This window comes from Ascaphus truei, unplaced genomic scaffold, assembly GCF_040206685.1.
Source record: "Ascaphus truei isolate aAscTru1 unplaced genomic scaffold, aAscTru1.hap1 HAP1_SCAFFOLD_722, whole genome shotgun sequence".
Classification (NCBI taxonomy): Eukaryota; Metazoa; Chordata; class Amphibia; order Anura; family Ascaphidae; genus Ascaphus; species Ascaphus truei.
Window position 1 is genome coordinate 106,257 of NW_027457056.1, and position 19,864 is coordinate 126,120.

General features: G+C 59.6%; 1 protein-coding gene across 1 annotated transcript in view; it reads right to left on the minus strand.

Annotated features, from left to right (window-relative positions):
- The window catches only part of LOC142486060 (membrane-spanning 4-domains subfamily A member 4A-like), a 55,807-nt gene that overhangs the window by 7,596 nt on the left and 28,347 nt on the right, over positions 1–19,864 (minus strand). Inside the window, exons 3-4 of the mRNA XM_075584728.1 lie at positions 10,876–10,932; positions 3,636–3,854 (exon numbers count right to left, since the gene is read on the minus strand). Of these exons, the coding sequence (XP_075440843.1) occupies positions 3,636–3,854; positions 10,876–10,932 (276 nt within the window). The remainder of the gene's footprint in view (positions 1–3,635; positions 3,855–10,875; positions 10,933–19,864) is intronic.

Sequence of the window (19,864 nt, forward strand, 5' to 3'; positions counted from 1 at the left end):
CGCGCGCGCGTCTCGCAGTGAGAGATAGCCGTGCGCGCGTTCGCAGTGACGCGTTTTGCAGTGATAGCCATGCACGTGTTTCGCAGTGAGATAGCCGTGCGCGCGTTTCGCAGTGAGATAGGCGTACGCGCGTCTCGCAGTGAGAGATAGCCGTGCACGCGTTTCGCAGTGAGAGATAGCCGTGCACGCGTTTCGCAGTGAGATAGCCGTGCGCGCGTCTCGCCGTGAGAGATAGCCGCGCGCGCGTCTCGCAGTGAGAGATAGCCGCGCGCGCGTCTCGCAGTGAGAGATAGCCGCGCGTCTCGCAGTGAGAGATAGCCGTGCGTCTCGCAGTGAGAGATAGCCGCGCGTCTCGCAGTGAGAGATAGCCGCGCGCGCGTCTGGCAGTGAGAGATAGCCGCGCGCGCGTCTGGCAGTGAGAGATAGCCGCGCGTGCATCTCGCAGTGAGAGATAGCCGTGCGCGCGTTTCGCAGTGACGCGTTTTGCAGTGATAGCTATGCACGTGTTTCGCAGTGAGCCGTGCGCGCGATTCACAGTGAGATAGCAGTGCGCGCGTTTCACAGTGAGATAGCCATGCGCGCGTTTCGCAGTGAGATAGGCGTACGCGCGTCTCGCAGTGAGAGATAGCCGTGCACGCGTTTCGCAGTGAGAGATAGCCGTGCACGCGTTTCGCAGTGAGATAGCCGTGCGCGCGTTTCGCAGTGAGAGATAGCCGTGCGTGCGTTTCGCAGTGAGATAGCCGTCCGCGCGTTTCGCAGTGAGAGATAGTCGTGCGCGCGTCTCGCAGTGAGAGATAGCCGCGCGCGCGTCTGGCAGTGAGAGATAGCCGCGCGCGCATCTCGCAGTGAGAGATAGCCGTGCGCGCGTTTCGCAGTGACGCGTTTTGCAGTGATAGCCATGCACGTGTTTCGCAGTGAGCCGTGCGCGCGATTCACAGTGAGATAGCAGTGCGCGCGTTTCACAGTGAGATAGCCATGCGCGCGTTTCGCAGTGAGATAGGCGTACGCGCGTCTCGCAGTGAGAGATAGCCGTGCACGCGTTTCGCAGTGAGAGATAGCCGTGCACGCGTTTCGCAGTGAGATAGCCGTGCGCGCGTTTCGCAGTGAGAGATAGCCGTGCGTGCGTTTCGCAGTGAGATAGCCGTCCGCGCGTTTCGCAGTGAGAGATAGCCGTGCGCGCGTCTCGCAGTGAGAGATAGCCGCGCGCGCGGCTATCTCACTGCGAAACGCGCGCGCGGCTATCTCTCACTGCGAGACGCGCGCACGACTATCTCTCACTGCGAAACGCGTGAGAGATAGCCGCGCGCGCGTCTCGCCGTGAGAGATAGCCGCGCGCGCGTCTCGCAGTGAGAGATAGCCGCGCGCAGCGTCTCGCAGTGAGAGATAGCCGCGCGCGTCTCGCAGTGAGAGATAGCCGCGCGCGTCTCGCAGTGAGAGATAGCCGCGCGCGTCTCGCAGTGAGAGATAGCCGCGCGCGCGTGTTTCGCAGTGAGCCGTGCGCGCGATTCACAGTGAGATAGCAGTGCGCGCGTTTCACAGTGAGATAGCCGTGCGCGCGTTTCGCAGTGAGAGATAGGCGTACGCGCGTCTCGCAGTGAGAGATAGCCGCGCGCGCGTCTCGCAGTGAGAGATAGCCGCGCGCGCGTTTCGCAGTGAGATAGCCGTGCGCGCGTTTCGCAGTGAGAGTTAGCCGTGCGCGCGTTTCGCAGTGAGATAGCCGTGCGCGCATTTCGCAGTGAGATAGCCGTGCGCGCGTTTCGCAGTGAGAGATAGCCGTGCACGCGTTTCGCAGTGAGAGATAGCCGTGCATGTGTTTCGCAGTGATATAGCCGTGCGCGCGTTTCGCAGTGAGAGATAGTCGTGCGCGCGTCTCGCAGTGAGAGATAGCCGCGCGCGCGGCTATCTCACTGCGAAACGCGCGCGCGGCTATCTCTCACTGCGAGACGCGCGCACGACTATCTCTCACTGCGAAACGCGTGAGAGATAGCCGCGCGCGCGTCTCGCCGTGAGAGATAGCCGCGCGCGCGTCTCGCAGTGAGAGATAGCCGCGCGCGCGTCTCGCAGTGAGAGATAGCCGCGCGCGTCTCGCAGTGAGAGATAGCCGCGCGCGTCTCGCAGTGAGAGATAGCCGCGCGCGTCTCGCAGTGAGAGATAGCCGCGCGCGCGTGTTTCGCAGTGAGCCGTGCGCACGATTCACAGTGAGATAGCAGTGCGCGCGTTTCACAGTGAGATAGCCGTGCGCGCGTTTCGCAGTGAGAGATAGGCGTACACGCGTCTCGCAGTGAGAGATAGCCGCGCGCGCGTCTCGCAGTGAGAGATAGCCGCGCGCGCGTTTCGCAGTGAGATAGCCGTGCGCGCGTTTCGCAGTGAGAGTTAGCCGTGCGCGAGTTTCGCAGTGAGATAGACGTGCGCGCATTTCGCAGTGAGATAGCCGTGCGCGCGTTTCGCAGTGAGAGATAGCCGTGCACAGCGTTTCGCAGTGAGAGATAGCCGTGCACGTGTTTCGCAGTGATATAGCCGTGCGCGCGTTTCGCAGTGAGAGATAGCCGTGCGCGCGTTTCGCAGTGAGAGATAGCCGTGCACGCGTTTCGCAGTGATATAGCCGTGCGCGCGTTTCGCAGTGAGATAGCCGTGCGCGCGTTTCGCAGTGAGAGATAGCCGTGCACGCGTTTCGCAGTGAGAGATAGCCGTGCGCGCGTTTCGCAGTGAGAGATAGCCGTGCGCGCGTTTCGCAGTGAGAGATAGCCGTGCGCGCGTTTCGCAGTGAGAGATAATCGCGGGCGCGTCTCGCAGTGAGAGATAGTCGCGCGCGCGTCTTGCAGTGAGAGATAGCCGCGCGCGCGTTTCGCAGTGAGATAGCCGCGCGCGCGCGTCTCGCAGTGAGAGATAGCCGAGCGTGTCTCGCAGTGAGAGATAGCCGCGCGCGCGTCTCGCAGTGAGAAATAGCCGCGCGCTGTGTCTCGCAGTGAGAGATAGCCGCGCGCGCGTCTCGCAGTGAGAAATAGCCGCGCGCGCGTCTCGCAGTGAGAGATAGCGCGCGCGCGTTTCGCAGTGATATAGCCGTGCGCGCGTTTCGCAGTGATATAGCCGTGCGCGCGTTTCGGAGTGAGATAGCCGTGCGCGCGTTTCGCAGTGAGATAGCAGTGCGCGCGTTTCGCAGTGAGAGATAGCCGTGCGCGCGTTTCGCAGTGAGAGATAGCCGTGCGCGCGTTTCGCAGTGAGAGATAGCCGTGCGCGCATTTCGCAGTGAGAGTTAGCCGTGCGCGCGTTTCGCAGTGAGAGATAGCCGTGCACGCGTTTCGCAGTGAGATAGCCGTGCGCGAGTTTCGCAGTGAGAGATAGCCGTGCGCGCGTTTCGCAGTGAGAGTTAGCCGTGCGCAGCGTTTCGCAGTGAGAGATAGCCGTGCACGCGTTTCGCAGTGAGATAGCCGTGCGCGCGTTTCGCAGTGAGAGATAGCCGTGCGCGCGTTTCGCAGTGAGAGTTAGCCGTGCGCGCGTTTCGCAGTGAGAGTTAGCCGTGCGCGCGTTTCGCAGTGAGATAGCCGTGCGCGCGTTTCGCAGTGAGATAGCCGTGCGCGCGTTTCGCAGTGAGATAGCCGTGCGCGCGTTTCGCAGTGAGAGGCCGCCGTGCTCACCGCGGTGTAGTTGTGTTCAGTGTAGTGGTAGTAGTGCTCCTCGGGCTGGGGCTGGGGCTCAAGCTGGCCGGAAGAGATGGACACGCACTCGTTCCTGTACGGCTCGGGCAGCTGTACCCAGCACGACTCCGTCTCTATATAAAGCTGAACCGCAAGCAGGATAAGCCCCACCCCTCCGAGCACCGCGTTGGTCACATGACAGCCCAGGCAGGCTCGTACCTGCAAAATATATATACATCATACGTGTGTGTGTACGGTGCGGGGTACCGTGCGGGGTACGGTGCTGGGTGCGGGGTACGGTACGGTGCTGGGTACGGGGTACGGTGCTGGGTGCGGGGTGCGGTGCGGGGTACGGTGCTGGGTGCGGTGTGCGGTACGGTGCTGGGTACGGGGTACGGTGCTGGGTGCGGGGTGCGGTGCGGGGTACGGTGCTGGGTGCGGGGTACGGTGCTGGGTGCGGGGTACGGTGCTGGGTGCGGGGTGCGGTGCGGGGTACGGTGCGGGGTGCAGTGCGGGGTACGGTGCTGGGTACGGGGTACGGTGCGGGGTACGGTGCTGGGTGCGGGGCACGGTGCTGGGTGCGGGGTACGGTGCTGGGTACGGTGCTGGGTGCGGGGTGCGGTGCGGGGTACGGTGCTGGGTGCGGGGTACGGTGCTGGGTGCGGGGTGCAGTGCTGGGTGCGGGGTACCGTGCGGGGTACAGTACTGGGTGCGGGGTGCTGGGTACGGTGCTGGGTACGGTGCTGGGTGCCGTGCGGGGTACGGTGCTGGGTGCGGGGTACGGTGCTGGGTGCGGGGTACGGTGCTGGGTGCGGGGTACGGTGCTGGGTGCGGGGTACAGTGCTGGGTGCGGGGTTACGGTGCTGGGTGCGGGGTGCGGGGTGCGGTGCTGGGTGCGGGGTAAGGTGTGGGGTACGGTACTGGGTGCGGGGTACGGTGCTGGGTGCGGGGTTACGGTGCTGGGTGCGGGGTACGGTGCAGGGTGCGGGGTACGGTGCGGGGTACGGTGCGGGGTGGGGTGCGGTGTACGGTGCGGGGTACGGTGCTGGGTGCGGGGTACGGTGCGGGGTACGGTGCTGGGTGCGGGGTACGGTGCTGGGTGCGGGGTACGGTGCTGGGTGCGGGGTACGGTGCTGGGTGCGGGGTATGGTGCGGGGTGCGGGGTATGGTGTGGGGTACGGTGCGGGGTACGGTGCTGGGTGCGGGGTACGGTGCGGGGTACGGTGCTGGGTGCGGGGTACGGTGCTGGGTGCGGGGTACGGTGCTGGGTGCGGGGTACGGTGCTGGGTGCGGGGTATGGTGCGGGGTGCGGGGTATGGTGTGGGGTACGGTGCGGGGTACGGTGCTGGGTGCGGGGTACGGTGCGGGGTACGGTGCTGGGTGCGGGGTACGGTGTGGGGTACAGTGCTGGGTGCGGGGTACGGTGCTGGGTGCGGGGTACGGTGCTGGGTGCGGGGTACGGTGCGGGGTACGGTGCTGGGTGCGGGGTACGGTGCTGGGTGCGGGGTACGGTGCGGGGTACGGTGCTGGGTGCGGGGTACGGTGCTGGGTGCGGGGTACAGTGCGGGGTGCGGGGTACGGTGCGGGGTGCGGGGTGCGGGGTACGGTGCGGGGTACAGTGCTGGGTGCGGGGTACGGTGCTGGGTGCGGGGTACGGTGCTGGGTGCGGGGTACGGTGCGGGGTGCGGGGTATGGTGCGGGGTACGGTGCTGGGTGCGGGGTACGGTGCTGGGTGCGGGGTATGGTGCGGGGTACGGTGCTGGGTGCGGGGTACGGTGCTGGGTGCGGGGTACGGTGCTGGGTGCGGGGTAAGGTGCGGGGTACGGTGCTGGGTGCGGGGTACGGTGCTGGGTACGGTGCGGGGTGCGGGGTACAGTGCGGGGTGCGGGGTACGGTGTGGGGTACAGTGCTGGGTGCGGGGTACGGTGCTGGGTGCGGGGTACGGTGCTGGGTGCGGGGTACGGTGCGGGGTACGGTGCTGGGTGCGGGGTACGGTGCTGGGTGCGGGGTACAGTGCGGGGTGCGGGGTACGGTGCGGGGTGCGGGGTACGGTGCGGGGTACGGTGCGGGGTACAGTGCTGGGTGCGGGGTACGGTGCTGGGTGCGGGGTACGGTGCTGGGTGCGGGGTACGGTGCGGGGTGCGGGGTATGGTGCGGGGTACGGTGCTGGGTGCGGGGTACGGTGCTGGGTGCGGGGTAAGGTGCGGGGTACGGTGCTGGGTGCGGGGTACGGTGCTGGGTACGGTGCGGGGTGCGGGGTACGGTGCGGGGTGCGGGGTACAGTGCGGGGTGCGGGGTACGGTGCGGGGTACGGTGCGGGGTGCGGGGTACGGTGCTGGGTGCGGGGTACGGTGCTGGGTGCGGGGTACGGTGCGGGGTACGGTGCGGGGTACGGTGCGGGGTACGGTGCGGGGTACGGTGCGGGGTACGGTGCTGGGTGCGGTACGGGGTGCGGGGTACGGTGCGGGGTGCGGGGTACGGTATGGGGTACGGGGTACGGTGCGGGGTACGGTGCTGGGTACGGGGTACGGGGTACGGTGCTGGGTACGGTGCTGGGTGCGGGGTACGGTGCTGGGTGCGGGGTACGGTGCTGGGTGCGGGTACGGTGCTGGGTGCGGGGTACGGTGCTGGGTGCGGGGTACGGTGCTGGGTGCTGGGTACGGTGCTGGGTGCTGGGTGCGGGGTACGGTGCGGGGTACGGTGCTGGGTGCGGGGTACGGTGCTGGGTGCGGGGTACGGTGCGGGGTACGGTGCTGGGTGCGGGGTATGGTGCGGGGTGCGGTGCTGGGTGCGGGGTGCGGTGCTGGGTGCTGGGTACGGTGCTGGGTGCGGGGTACGGTGCGGGGTACGGGGTACGGTGCGGGGTACGGTGCTGGGTGCGGTGCTGGGTGCTGGGTGCGGGGTGCGGTGCGGTGCTGGGTGCTGGGTGCGGGGTGCGGTGCGGTGTGCGGTGCTGGGTGCTGGGTACGGTGCTGGGTGCGGGGTACGGTGCGGGGTACGGGGTACGGTGCGGGGTATGGTGCGGGGTGCGGGGTATGGTGCGGGGTACGGGGCGGGGTACGGTGCTGGGTATGGGGTACGGTGCAGGGTACGGAATACGGTGCGGGGTGCGGGGTACGGGGTACGGTGCGGGGTACGGTGCGGGGTACGGGGTACGGTGCGGGGTACGGTGCTGGGTATGGGGTACGGTGCTGGGTGCGGGGTACGGTGCTGGGTGCGGGGTACGGTGCTGGGTGCGGGGTACGGTGCTGGGTGCGGGGTGCGGTGCTGGGTGCGGTGCTGGGTGCGGTGCGGGGTACGGTGCTGGGTATGGGGTACGGTGCTGGGTGCGGGGTACGGTGCTGGGTGCGGGGTACGGTGCTGGGTGCGGGGTACGGTGCTGGGTGCGGGGTACGGTGCTGGGTGCGGGGTACGGTGCTGGGTGCGGGGTACGGTGCTGGGTACGGTGCGGGGTACGGTGCTGGGTGCGGGGTACGGTGCTGGATGCGGGGTACGGTGCTGGGTGCGGGTACGGTGCTGGGTGCGGGTACGGTGCTGGGTGCGGGGTACGGTGCTGGGTGCGGGGTACGGTGCTGGGTACGGGGTACGGTGCTGGGTGCGGGTACGGTGCTGGGTGCGGGGTACAGTGCGGGGTACGGTGCTGGGTGCGGGGTACGGTGCGGGGTACGGTGCTGGGTGCGGGGTACGGTGCTGGGTGCGGGGTACGGTGCGGGGTACGGTGCGGGGTACGGTGCTGGGTGCGGGGTACGGTGCTGGGTGCGGGGTACGGTGCTGGGTGCGGGGTACGGTGCTGGGTGCGGGGTGCAGTGCTGGGTGCGGGGTACGGTGCTGGGTGCGGGGTACGGTGCTGGGTACGGTGCTGGGTGCGGGGTACGGTGCTGGGTGCGGGGTACGGTGCTGGGTGCGGGGTACGGTGCTGGGTGCGGGGTACGGTGCTGGGTGCGGGGTACGGTGCTGGGTGCGGGGTACGGTGCTGGGTGCGGGGTACGGTGCTGGGTGCGGGGTACGGTGCTGGGTACGGTGCGGGGTACGGTGCTGGGTGCGGGGTACGGTGCTGGATGCGGGGTACGGTGCTGGGTGCGGGTACGGTGCTGGGTGCGGGTACGGTGCTGGGTGCGGGTACGGTGCTGGGTGCGGGGTACGGTGCTGGGTGCGGGGTACGGTGCTTGGTGCGGGGTACGGTGCTGGGTGCGGGGTACGGTGCTGGGTGCGGGGTACGGTGCTGGGTGCGGGTACGGTGCTGGGTGCGGGGTACAGTGCGGGGTACGGTGCTGGGTGCGGGGTACGGTGCGGGGTACGGTGCTGGGTGCGGGGTACGGTGCTGGGTGCGGGGTACGGTGCGGGGTACGGTGCGGGGTACGGTGCGGGGTACGGTGCTGGGTACGGGGAAACATGCTCATTTGCAAGTCTCCTTCTCCCTGCCCCCTCCCCCCGCCCTTCTGCCACTTTCCACCCTCCTCTGTCCTGTGTTCCTCTTTCTGCCCCCCCCCCTCTCCCGCACAGGCACCTTCTAAGAAAACTTTGGAAAATGTAACTCCCAAACCTGTTCCCCTCTGCCCCCATCAGCCACCATCACAGGCTGTGTATATCCCACTGCCCCCCTCTGCCCCCCATCACAGGCTGTGTATAAACCCACTGCCCCCCTCTGCTCCCCATCACAGGCTGCGTATATCCCACTGCCCCCCTCTGCTCCCCATCACAGGCTGCGTATATCCCACTGCCCCCCTCTGCCCCCATCACAGGCTGTGTATATCCCACTGCCCCCCCCCCCTCTCCCGCACAGGGACCTTCTAAGAAAACTTTGGAAAATGTAACTCCAAAACCTGTTCCCCATCAGCCACCATCACAGATAGTGTATATCCCACTGCCTCCCTCTGCCCCCCTCTGTCCCCCATCACAGGCTGCGTATATCCCACTGCCCTCCTCTGCCCCATCACAGGCTGTGTATATCCCACTGCCCCCCTCTGCCCCCATCACAGGCTGCGTATATCCCACTGCCCCCCTCTGCCCCCCATCACAGGCTGTGTATAAACCCACTGTCCCCCTCTGCTCCCATCACAGGCTGTGTATATCCCACTGCCCCCTCTGCCCCATCACAGGCTGCGTATATCCCACTGCCCCCCTCTGCTCTCATCACAGGCTGTGTATATCCCACTGCCCCCTCTGCCCCATCACAGGCTGTGTATATCCCACTGCCCCCCTCTGCTCCCATCACAGGCTGCGTATATCCCACTGCCCCCTCTGCCCCATCACAGGCTGTGTATATCCCACTGCCCCCCTCTGCCCCCATCACAGGCTGCGTATATCCCACTTCCCCCCTCTGCCCCCCATCACAGGCTGTGTATAAACCCACTGCCCCCCTCTGCTCCCCATCACAGGCTGCGTATATCCCACTTCCCCCCTCTGCCCCCCATCACAGGCTGTGTATAAACCCACTGCCCCCCTCTGCTCCCCATCACAGGCTGTGTATATCCCACTGCCCCCTCTGCCCCATCACAGGCTGTGTATATCCCACTGCCCCCTCTGCTCCATCACAGGCTGTGTATATCCCACTGTCCCCCTCTGCCCCCATCACAGGCTGTGTATATCCCACTGCCCTTCTCTGCTCCCCATCACAGGCTGCGTATATCCCACTGCCCCCTCTGCCCCATCACAGGCTGTGTATATCCCACTGCCCCCCTCTGCTCCCATCACAGGCTGTGTATATCCCACTGCCCCCTCTGCTTCATCACAGGCTGTGTATATCCCACTGCCCCCTCTGCTCCATCACAGGCTGCGTATATCCCACTGCCCCCCTCTGCTCCCATCACAGGCTGTGTATATCCCACTGCCCCCTCTGCTCCATCACAGGCTGCAAATATCCCACTGCCCCCTCTGCCCCATCACAGGCTGTGTATATCCCACTGCCCCCCTCTGCCCCCATCACAGGCAGTGTATATCCCACTGCCCCCCTCTGCCCCCCATCACAGTCTGTGTATATCCCACTGCCCCCTCTGCCCCCATCACAGGCTGTGTATATCCCACTGCCCCCCTCTGCCCCCATCACAGGCTGTGTATATCCCACTGCCCCCTCTGCCCCATCACAGGCTGTGTATATCCCACTGCCCCCCTCTGCCCCCATCACAGGCTGTGTATATCCCACTGCCCCCCTCTGCCCCCATCACAGGCTGTGTATATCCCACTGCCCCCTCTGCCCCCATCACAGGCTGTGTACTGTATATCCCACTGCCCCCCTCTTCTCCCATCACAGGCTGTGTATATCCCACTGCCCCCCTCTGCTCCCCATCACAGGCTGTGTATATCCCACTGCCCCCTCTGCCCCATCACAGGCTGTGTATATCCAACTGCCCCCCTCTGCTCCATCACAGGCTGCGTATATCCCACTGCCCCCTCTGCTCCATCACAGGCTGCGTATATCCAACTGCCCCCCTCTGCTCCATCACAGGCTGCGTATATCCAACTGCCCCCCTCTGCTCCATCACAGGCTGCGTATATCCCACTGCCCCCTCTGCCCCATCACAGGCTGTGTATATCCCACTGCCCCCTCTGCCCCATCACAGGCTGCGTATATCCCACTGCCCCCTCTGCTCCATCACAGGCTGCGTATATCCCACTGCCCCCCTCTGCTCCATCACAGGCTGTGTATATCCCACTGCCCCCCTCTGCTCCCATCACAGGCTGTGTATATCCCACTGCCCCCTCTGCTCCATCACAGGCTGTGTATATCCCACTGCCCCCTCTGCCCCCATCACAGGCTGCGAATATCCCACTGCCCCCCTCACAGGCTGTGTATATCCCACTGCCCCCCTCTGCCCCCCATCACAGTCTGTTTATATCCCACTGCCCCCCTCTGCCCCCCTCACAGGCAGTGTATATCCCACTGCCCCCCTCTGCCCCCATCACAGGCTGTGTATATCCCACTGCCCCCCTCTGCCCCCATCACAGGCTGTGTATATCCCTCTGCCCCCATCACAGGCTGTGTATATCCCACTGCCCCCCTCTGCCCCCCTCACAGGCTGTGTATATCCCACTGCCCCCCTCTGCCCCCATCACAGGCTGTGTATATCCCTCTGCCCCCATCACAGGCTGTGTATATCCCACTGCCCCCCTCTGCCCCCCTCACAGGCTCTGTATATCCCTCTGCCCCCCTCTGCCCCCATCACAGGCTCTGTATATCCCTCTGCCCTCCATCACAGGCTGTGTATATCCCACTGCCCCCTCTGCCCCCCCATTATATTACCAGGGTTATAGTCTCCTTCATGTCTACAGCGACGGTGACACATCCGGCCACGATGACCTTTGAAAGAAGAGACAAACATCACAGTGTATATATGTATACTATATATATATATATATGTACCTATACAGTACCTACTTACATAGCGCCAACAATATACGCAGCTCTATACAGCATCACAGTGTATATATGTATACTATATATATCTATACTTACTTACATAGCGCCAACAATATACGCAGCGCTTTACAGCATCACAGTGTATATATGTATACTATATATATATATACCTACTTACATAGCGCTAACAATATACGCAGCGCTTTACAGCATCACAGTGTATATATGTATACTATATATATATATATATATATACCTACTTACATAGCGCTAACAATATACGCAGCGCTTTACAGAATCACAGTGTATATATGTATACTATATATATATATATATATATACCTACTTACATAGCGCTAACAATATACGCAGCGCTTTACAGCATCACAGTGTATATATGTATACTATATATATATATCTACTATATATTTCTGAGTTCACTGTATGTCTGCGTCCCTAGCGGCAATCTCATTGGTCCCTTGGCCTGCCCGCCCCCGCACACCTCTCATTGGCCTGAGGCGGAGTGACGGGCCAAAGGACACACAGACACACACACACACACACACACACACACACACACACACACACACACACACACACACACACACACACACACACACACACAGGGACACACACACACACACACACACACACACACACACACACACACACACACACACACACACACACAGGGACACACACACACACACACAGGGACACACACACAGGGACACACACACACACACACACACCACCCCCCCCTCCTCTCCCCGTGCCCCTCACTCTCTCCCCCCTCCCCACCTCACCCAAATCCCCACGCTCTGCAACATCCCCAGCCGCACCATCACCCTCACCGTGCGCCGCGGAGAGCAGCAAACTACAGCCTCCTCCTCCCTCGCGGCGCGGCCCGGGCCTCCTGCTCTCCCCCTCACGTGCGCCGCTCCCGGAGAGGGGAAGCGCGGCCCGGGCCTCCTGCTCTCCCCCTCACGTGCGCCGCTACGGGAGAGGGGAAGCGCGGACCGGGCCTCCTGCACTCCCCCTCACGTGCGCCGCTACCGGAGAGGGGAAGCGCGGACCGGGCCTCCTGCACTCCCCCTCACGTGCGCCGCTACCGGAGAGGGGAAGCGCGGACCGGGCCTCCTGCACTCCCCCTCACGTGCGCCGCTACCGGAGAGGGGAAGCGCGGACCGGGCCTCCTGCTCTCCCCCTCACGTGCGCCGCTACCGGAGAGGGGAAGCGCGGACCGGGCCTCCTGCACTCCCCCTCACGTGCGCCGCTACGGGAGAGGGGAAGCGCGGCCCGGGCCTCCTGCACTCCCCCTCACGTGCGCCGCTACCGGAGAGGGGAAGCGCGGCCCGGGCCTCCCGCCTCAGATCCACGTGGTAGCGGCCGGACGAGTGAGTGAGCGGCCTTCACCTCCCCTCACCTCCCCTCCACCCCCCCTTCACCTCCCCTCCACCCCCCCCTTCACCTCCCCTCCACCCCCACCTTCACCCCCCCCACCCCCACCTTCACCCCCCTCCACCCCCACCTTCCCTTCACTCCCCCTTTACAACCTCCCACCACCTCCCCCCTCCTCACCACCTCCCCCCACCTTCACACCACCTCCCCCCACCTTCACACCACCTCCCCCCCCCTTCCCCCCCTTCCCACCACCTCCCCCCCCTTCCCACCACCTCCCCCCCCCTTCCCACCACCTCCCCCCCCCCTTCCCACCACCTCCCCCCCCTTCCCACCACCTCCCCCCCCTTCTCACCACCCCCCCCCCTTCCCACCACCTCCCCCCCCCTTCCCACCACCCCCCCTCCCTTCCCACCACCCCCCCCCCTTCCCCCCCTACACACGTAGACACACACACACACACACGTAGACACACACATACACGTAGACACACACACACACACGTAGACACACACACACACGTATACACAAACACACACACGTATACACAAACACAGACACACACACACACACACACACGTACACACACGTACACACGCACGTAGACACACACACGTACACGTAGACACACACATGTACACGTAGACACACACACACACATGGACACGTAGACACACACACACACACATGGACACGTACACACACACACATGGACACGTACACACACACACATGGAGACATACACACACACATATGGAGACATACACACACGTATACACTCACACACGTATACAGTGTACACACACAGGTATACACACACATAATGTATACACACATGTATACACACACACATGTATACACACACGTATACACACACACACACACACACACACGTATACACACACACACTTATACACACACACATACAATGTATACACACAAACATGTATACACACACACACAAACATGTATACACGTGTATACACACGTGTATACGCACACATGTATACACACACACAGTGTATACACACACACACGTGTATACACACACACACATGTGTATACACACACACACACACACACATAAAATGTATACACACACACATATACACACACTATCCCCAGCACCACCACATCAGCACACCGGTATCCCATGCCCCCCCAGCACACTGGCATTCTCGGCTCCCCGCCATTCCCAGCCCCCATCAACACCATCAGCACCCACACATTGGCACCTTCGCACCTCCCCCATCGGCACACCCACATCCGCACCCCCACATCAGCACCAAACCCTCCCAAATCAGCACACCGATACAATCACCATCAGTACAGCCACAGCAGCACTACCACCGCACACCGCCATGGGCCGCGTGGACCACTCCCCACCCAAATGCCACACCCACACCACAAACATCCCGGGCAACGCCGGGGCTCTCAGCTAGTATATATATATATACCTACTTACATAGCGCCAACAATATACGCAGCTCTATACAGCATCACAGTGTATATATATATAGCCTGGCCTTCGGCAGCTATTGCTAATTCTGGGCCTTTCCTCTGTCAGTCCTGTTAGAACAGGCAGTGGAAAGGTTAATTCCTTCAGTTGGCCTGTTTGTGCGTTTCAGCTCTGAGTATTGTAGCAATATTCAGGGGCAGACCTAAGCAACATTTGAGCATGTTAATCCAAAGGGTGGATATGGGTTGGAACACCCCCTGATGTGTGTGTGAGCCAATCGGTATCCAGCTTTGAGTTGTAATGATTCAAAGCTAGAAACACTCCCTGAGGATATTCAAATTGAGACATATTCCCAAATTCAGTTAGTGATCAGGAGTTTTCAGAGAGATAGCAAGCCAAGAAGAGTTCTCTCCCTCCTGCCCCACCTGGGTGAGGAGGGAGGGGAAGTTAAGCTGCCATGAGCAGACATGCAGAGAGCCAGATCAGGCCTATGATGTTCTGCTGTATGCTGTGTATGCTGCTCTGAATAAAGAACCACAGAAAGAAGCTGCTGTGTGTGTGTATCACTATTCCTGGTGTGAGGAGAATGGAGTGTCAGTGGGGGTCTCTCCTCTGGAGACCCCAGGGGATCCCTGCTGGCTGGAGGCACTGCACCACCCAGAGAGAGCAAGGTACCCTGTCCCACACCACCTCCTGTCCCTGTCCTGGTTCTCCCCACAACACCGCGGAGCCCTCAGCCCTCCTGTTTACCAGCAGGTCACAGCACCCAGACCACTCAGAGTGACCAGAAGGAGTGTACCCCCCCAATCTCATGTCGGGTGGGGTACCATAGGAGGGTTACAATTGGAGGCGCTGCTGAGAGATATATATATGAGGACTGCTCCCCAGGACAGGACAGGTTTTTCAACGGGACAGGTTTTCAACGACAGAGGAGACCATGCAGCAGTTTCAAAGACTTTGTATGCAGCACAGAACAGCAGCCATAGACTCTGCCGTGAGGGAACCCCTCCTTGAAGCTCCCCCAGGGAGGGGGTTACCCTAATGAAGAAGACCTTGCTGTGGGACTATTCCTGGTGGCTATGCACCAGGGAGCGTACGTCTTTACATGCACTTCAAGGGGACAGAGGCTGCTCTATGATTGCATAGGGACCTTTGTGCACCCATCTACATTACTAAGAAGAAAATAGGGGCCGGTTCCTGAGGCTTCACCAGGGAGCTGGCTGCCTATTAATGGCACTGCAGCAGGGGCGACTGACCTGAGGCGTCCCCAGGGAAGTGTGGCCACCCTCCTGTACCCACAGCGGAGAGTGAGGGGGACAGGGAACTCTGGGGATTACGCCTATGACCCCTGTGCACCCCATCTAAGAAGAAAAGGGAGGCAGGTCCCTGAGGCTTCACCAGGGAGCTGGCGGTCCCTTAATGGCACTGCAGTTGGGGCGACTGACCTGAGGCGTCCCCAGGGAAGTGTGGCCACCCTTCTGCACCCCACGACGAAGAGAGAGGTAAGGGGGCAGGGACTACAAGAGAATGTCTGTAGGTCCCTGTGCACCCAGCAGTAAGAGTTACTGCCGTCCCTGTGCGAGGCGTTCCCTGATGCTACCCCAGGGTGCGTGATACTCAAAGATTACAGGGACAGAAATGTATTTGTGGCTCCTGAATGCAAACGGAGACCCCACTGTGCTGGACTATGTTCAATCTGGCGTTTCCTGCTCCTACAGGGATGTCATGTATTTTGTGCTCTCAAAATGGCGGCTCCAGCTCTTCTGGGGGCCGCATGGACTCTTTGTGCTCAAAATGGCGTTTCCCGCCGTACCAGGGAAGCCATGTGCTGTGCTGCAGGATTTCTGCATTTTGCAAGAAAGGGCGGGAACTGTTCAAACCCCTCCCCCCTTTGCTTGTTCTGGATTGGACTATCCTATCTACCAGGGGGAGGAGCTAAGTGTGTTCCACGGAGCAACAGGAAGTGAGGGGCCAGATGCACTTCCACTTCTAACACTGGTGGTTGTGTCTGCCAGGCTGCCTTGCTTGCTCCACTATGAGAGACTGGGCCTGTGTGCTGAGAAGCCTGTCAGCAGCACAGAGGCTGATGACATCACTGAGGTCTCTACCATTACCTCCACCGTACCCGAGTATGCTGTGGAGCTGTCAGTTCCAGTAACTGTTGCTGGTGCCTTCCATCTGATCCCCGCTGCCAGCGTGGGTGCTACACCACAGAGGTATCGGCCGATGCCTCCCACGTACCCGATGCGGCTGGGATCTGCCCTGCTACTCATGGCGGTGAGCTGTGTATCCTGTCTACAGACCCCCGCTGGGATCAAGCCCAGAAAGCTGCGGAGCTGTATCTGCGGCGTCAGCAGGAGAAGTGCCGGCCGGCACCACCCCTGATGACTGCATCGACTACCATTGCTACTCCACCACTGGGAGCTAACATGGCCGCTGAGTCGCCCGGCCGGGTGAGCTCCAGAGAGATCCAGGCCACTCCGGTGAGTAATACCCTTCCGGTTGATCCTTTCCTCCTGACATGCAGGGAGTGGAAGAAGTCCCGGGAGGCCCTTCAGGCCCAGGCGCTGGCTGAAGCCCGCTGATGTAAGAGCACAGGGAGGGGCCAATTGAACTTGACCCAGGACTGTGCCATTGCTCCTCCCGGGGAGAGTGCCCTGAACGTGCCCCTAGAGACTTTGGTGCTGGCCCCTTGTCACCGGAGGCCCCAGTCCCTGAGTCATCTGCCCCGCATTCCCCATCCAACACCAGTCCCAAGGTGCGACCCTTGACCCCCAGGCCCTCTTCACCTGGAAGCCCCGTGGCTCCCTATGGACAATATGATTATGTCTGTTATGCAATTGGAAGGGTCTGTGCATTGGGGGGGGATTGTGAAAAAATGGACTATGAGTTCCCATATCTACCTAATGATACTGGGAGAATGATCAGGAAGCCTGCTCATTACTATTAATGTGTTCTATTACTGCTGTAGTAGAAATGGTTCTGTTTAGTTAGTCACTGTATTGCCATGTATCTGTGTCCATGCAGTAGTGAGTATGTCAGTTCTGTCAAGCTGGAGTGCATAGGAGTTATTGCATTTCAGCTCATGTAATTTACAGGTGTTGCTCAGCAAGGTAAGGGTTATACCTGCTGCAGTCCAAGCCGGGACAGTTGGAGTTTTACCAGAGGGAGTATATAGCCTGGCCTTCGGCAGCTATAGCTAATTCTGGGCCTTTCCTCTGTCAGTCCTGTTAGAACAGGCAGTGGAAAGGTTAATTCTTTCAGTTGGCCTGTTTGTGAGTTTCAGCTCTGAGTATGTAGCAATATTCAGGGGCAGACCTAAGCAACATTTGAATGTGTTAATCCAAAGGGTGGATATGGGTTGGAACACCCCCTAATGTGTGTGTGAGCCAATCGGTATCCAGCTTTGAGTTGTAATGATTCAAAGCTAGAAACACTCCCTGAGGATATTCAAATTGAGACATATTCCCAAATTCAGTTAGTGATCAGGAGTCTTCAGAGAGATAGCAAGCCAAGAAGAGTTCTCTCCCTCCTGCCCCACCTGGGTGAGGAGGGAGGGGAAGTTAAGCTGCCATGAGCAGACATGCAGAGAGCCAGATCAGGCCTATGATGTTATGCTGTATGCTGTGTATGCTGCTCTGAATAAAGAACCACAGAAAGAAGCTGCTGTGTGTGTGTATCACTATTCCTGGTGTGAGGAGAATGGAGTGTCAGTGGGGGTCTCTCCTCTGGAGACCCCAGGGGATCCCTACTGGCTGGAGGCACTGCACCACCCAGAGAGAGCAAGGTAACCTGTCCCACACCACCTCCTGTCCCTGTCCTGGTTCTCCCCACAACACCGCGGAGCCCTCAGCCCTCCTGTTTACCAGCAGGTCACAGCACCCAGACCACTCAGAGTGACCAGAAGGAGTGTACCCCCCCAATCTCATGTCGGGTGGGGTACCATAGGAGGGTTACATATATATATATATATCTATACTTACATAGCGCCAACAATATACGCAGCTCTATACAGCATCACAGTGTATATATGTATACTATATATATATGTACCTATACCTACTTACATAGCGCCAACAATATACGCAGCTCTATACAGCATCACAGTGTATATATGTATACTATATATATATATATATGTATCTATACCTACTTACATAGCGCCAACAATATACGCAGCGCTTTACGGCATCACAGTGTATATATGTATATACTGGTACAGTGCAGTAAGTGTGCTTTCCAGTCCACAGAGCGTTAATTCCTCAAAGAGAAGCCAGCAGCAGCTGCTAACTAATGGAGTTAATCAGTAGTGAAAAAGTTCAGTCCGCGCTCTGGCTCTTTAAACCTGGAATGTTGATTCCTCTAGGTTCTTTTGCTGCTCTCGTGTTTTGAGGTGTCTTCCCCCACCTCCAAAAGTGGATTCCACCGGAAGGCTCCGACGGCGATACCAAATGTCAACAAGAAAGATAAACACAAAAGCGCACCAAGATGAGAGATGTATAAATGTATTACCAATAAATAAAAATAGTAATCACTTACATGGATAAAATCTTTAATAATCCCCGATCGTAACGATGACTGCAGTGGTGGGGCGTCACATAAGGTATGCAGGGGCAATCACAGTCCTTAGAGGTCAGTCCCGCGCGCTGGGGCTGTCTCCGTTGTGCTTCCTATCATCCACGTGTGTGAGCGTGGTGAGAAGCGTAGCGCGCATGCGCAGGAATCGAAGCCCTCTGCGGGTGTCCTTAGGATGCCTGTCTGTTTTGGTCACGTTAGAAAACGATCGGAAACGATCACAACCGATACACTTGAGTGTGTACTAGCAGAAGCTACGCTTCTCACCACGCTCACACACGTGGATGATAGGAAGCACAACGGAGACAGCCCCAGCGCGCGGGACTGACCTCTAAGGACTGTGATTGCCCCTGCATACCTTATGTGACGCCCCACCACTGCAGTCATCGTTACGATCGGGGATTATTAAAGATTTTATCCATGTAAGTGATTACTATTTTTATTTATTGGTAATACATTTATACATCTCTCATCTTGGTGCGCTTTTGTGTTTATCTTTCTTAATGGAGTTAATCAGCCTGGTCTGAATTAACTGAACGAGGAAGTGCTTTAAAAGACACAGGAAGCTGCCAGACTGAGAGGCCGTTTTCCCCAGAGAAGGGGGGAGATAGAAGTGCTCCCCAGCTGCGGAAGCTGGTTACAGAGGACCTACAGAGGAGTTTCTCTGGGCTCAACGTGGGGCTGAGTTCCCCTAGGAAGAAAGGAGGAGAGACCATGCTGAAGCGAGGACGTCTGCTCCAAAGGACTGACAGATGAGCAAAAACACTTTATTGTTGAATGCAGAGACTGTGTTACATGGTTGCATATGCCAGGGCATGTTTTGGCTTGGGAACCAGTTTAGCTGGCCATGCAGTTAGTGAGGGTGAAAGCTATGGCGTAGTTAGCTTTCCCTAAAGGGAATAGGAGTTATTTGTATGTGTTGTTTTGATTTAAAGGGGCAGTGGGGCCTGGTATATGATTTAATCCCTGTAGATAAATCCCCTGCAGTTAAACGTTATATAGTGTTTCCAGCCTTAAATTGGGACAAAAGAGACTGCACCGTGGTGTGGGCGTCACAATGGTTGGAGAATGCGGGCAGCCCAAAAGGCACTGAGCAGCAGAAACTGTGGGTTTCAAGATAAATGCTGGGATTTAAAATGGCCGCCCAACTGAAGTGAAAAGCAAGCAAAGTCTGCCCCACTGTGTATGACCAGTTGTGCTTACAGTACACACAGAGAATGTGTGAAGTGTGGATGCAATAGCACCCAAGAGGTCAGTAGATGAAGATATGTTATGGTGCTGAACTCAAGCAGAAAAAAACAATTTTGTTCTGAAGAAAGAGAAATTTGCAGCTGGCAATCGCTGAGTGTAACGTCTGCCCCGTCGGGTATGAAAGGATTGCTGTGCTGTGTAAAGATAACGCCATAAGCAAGTTCTGAGTGTAAAGTCTGCCCCGTC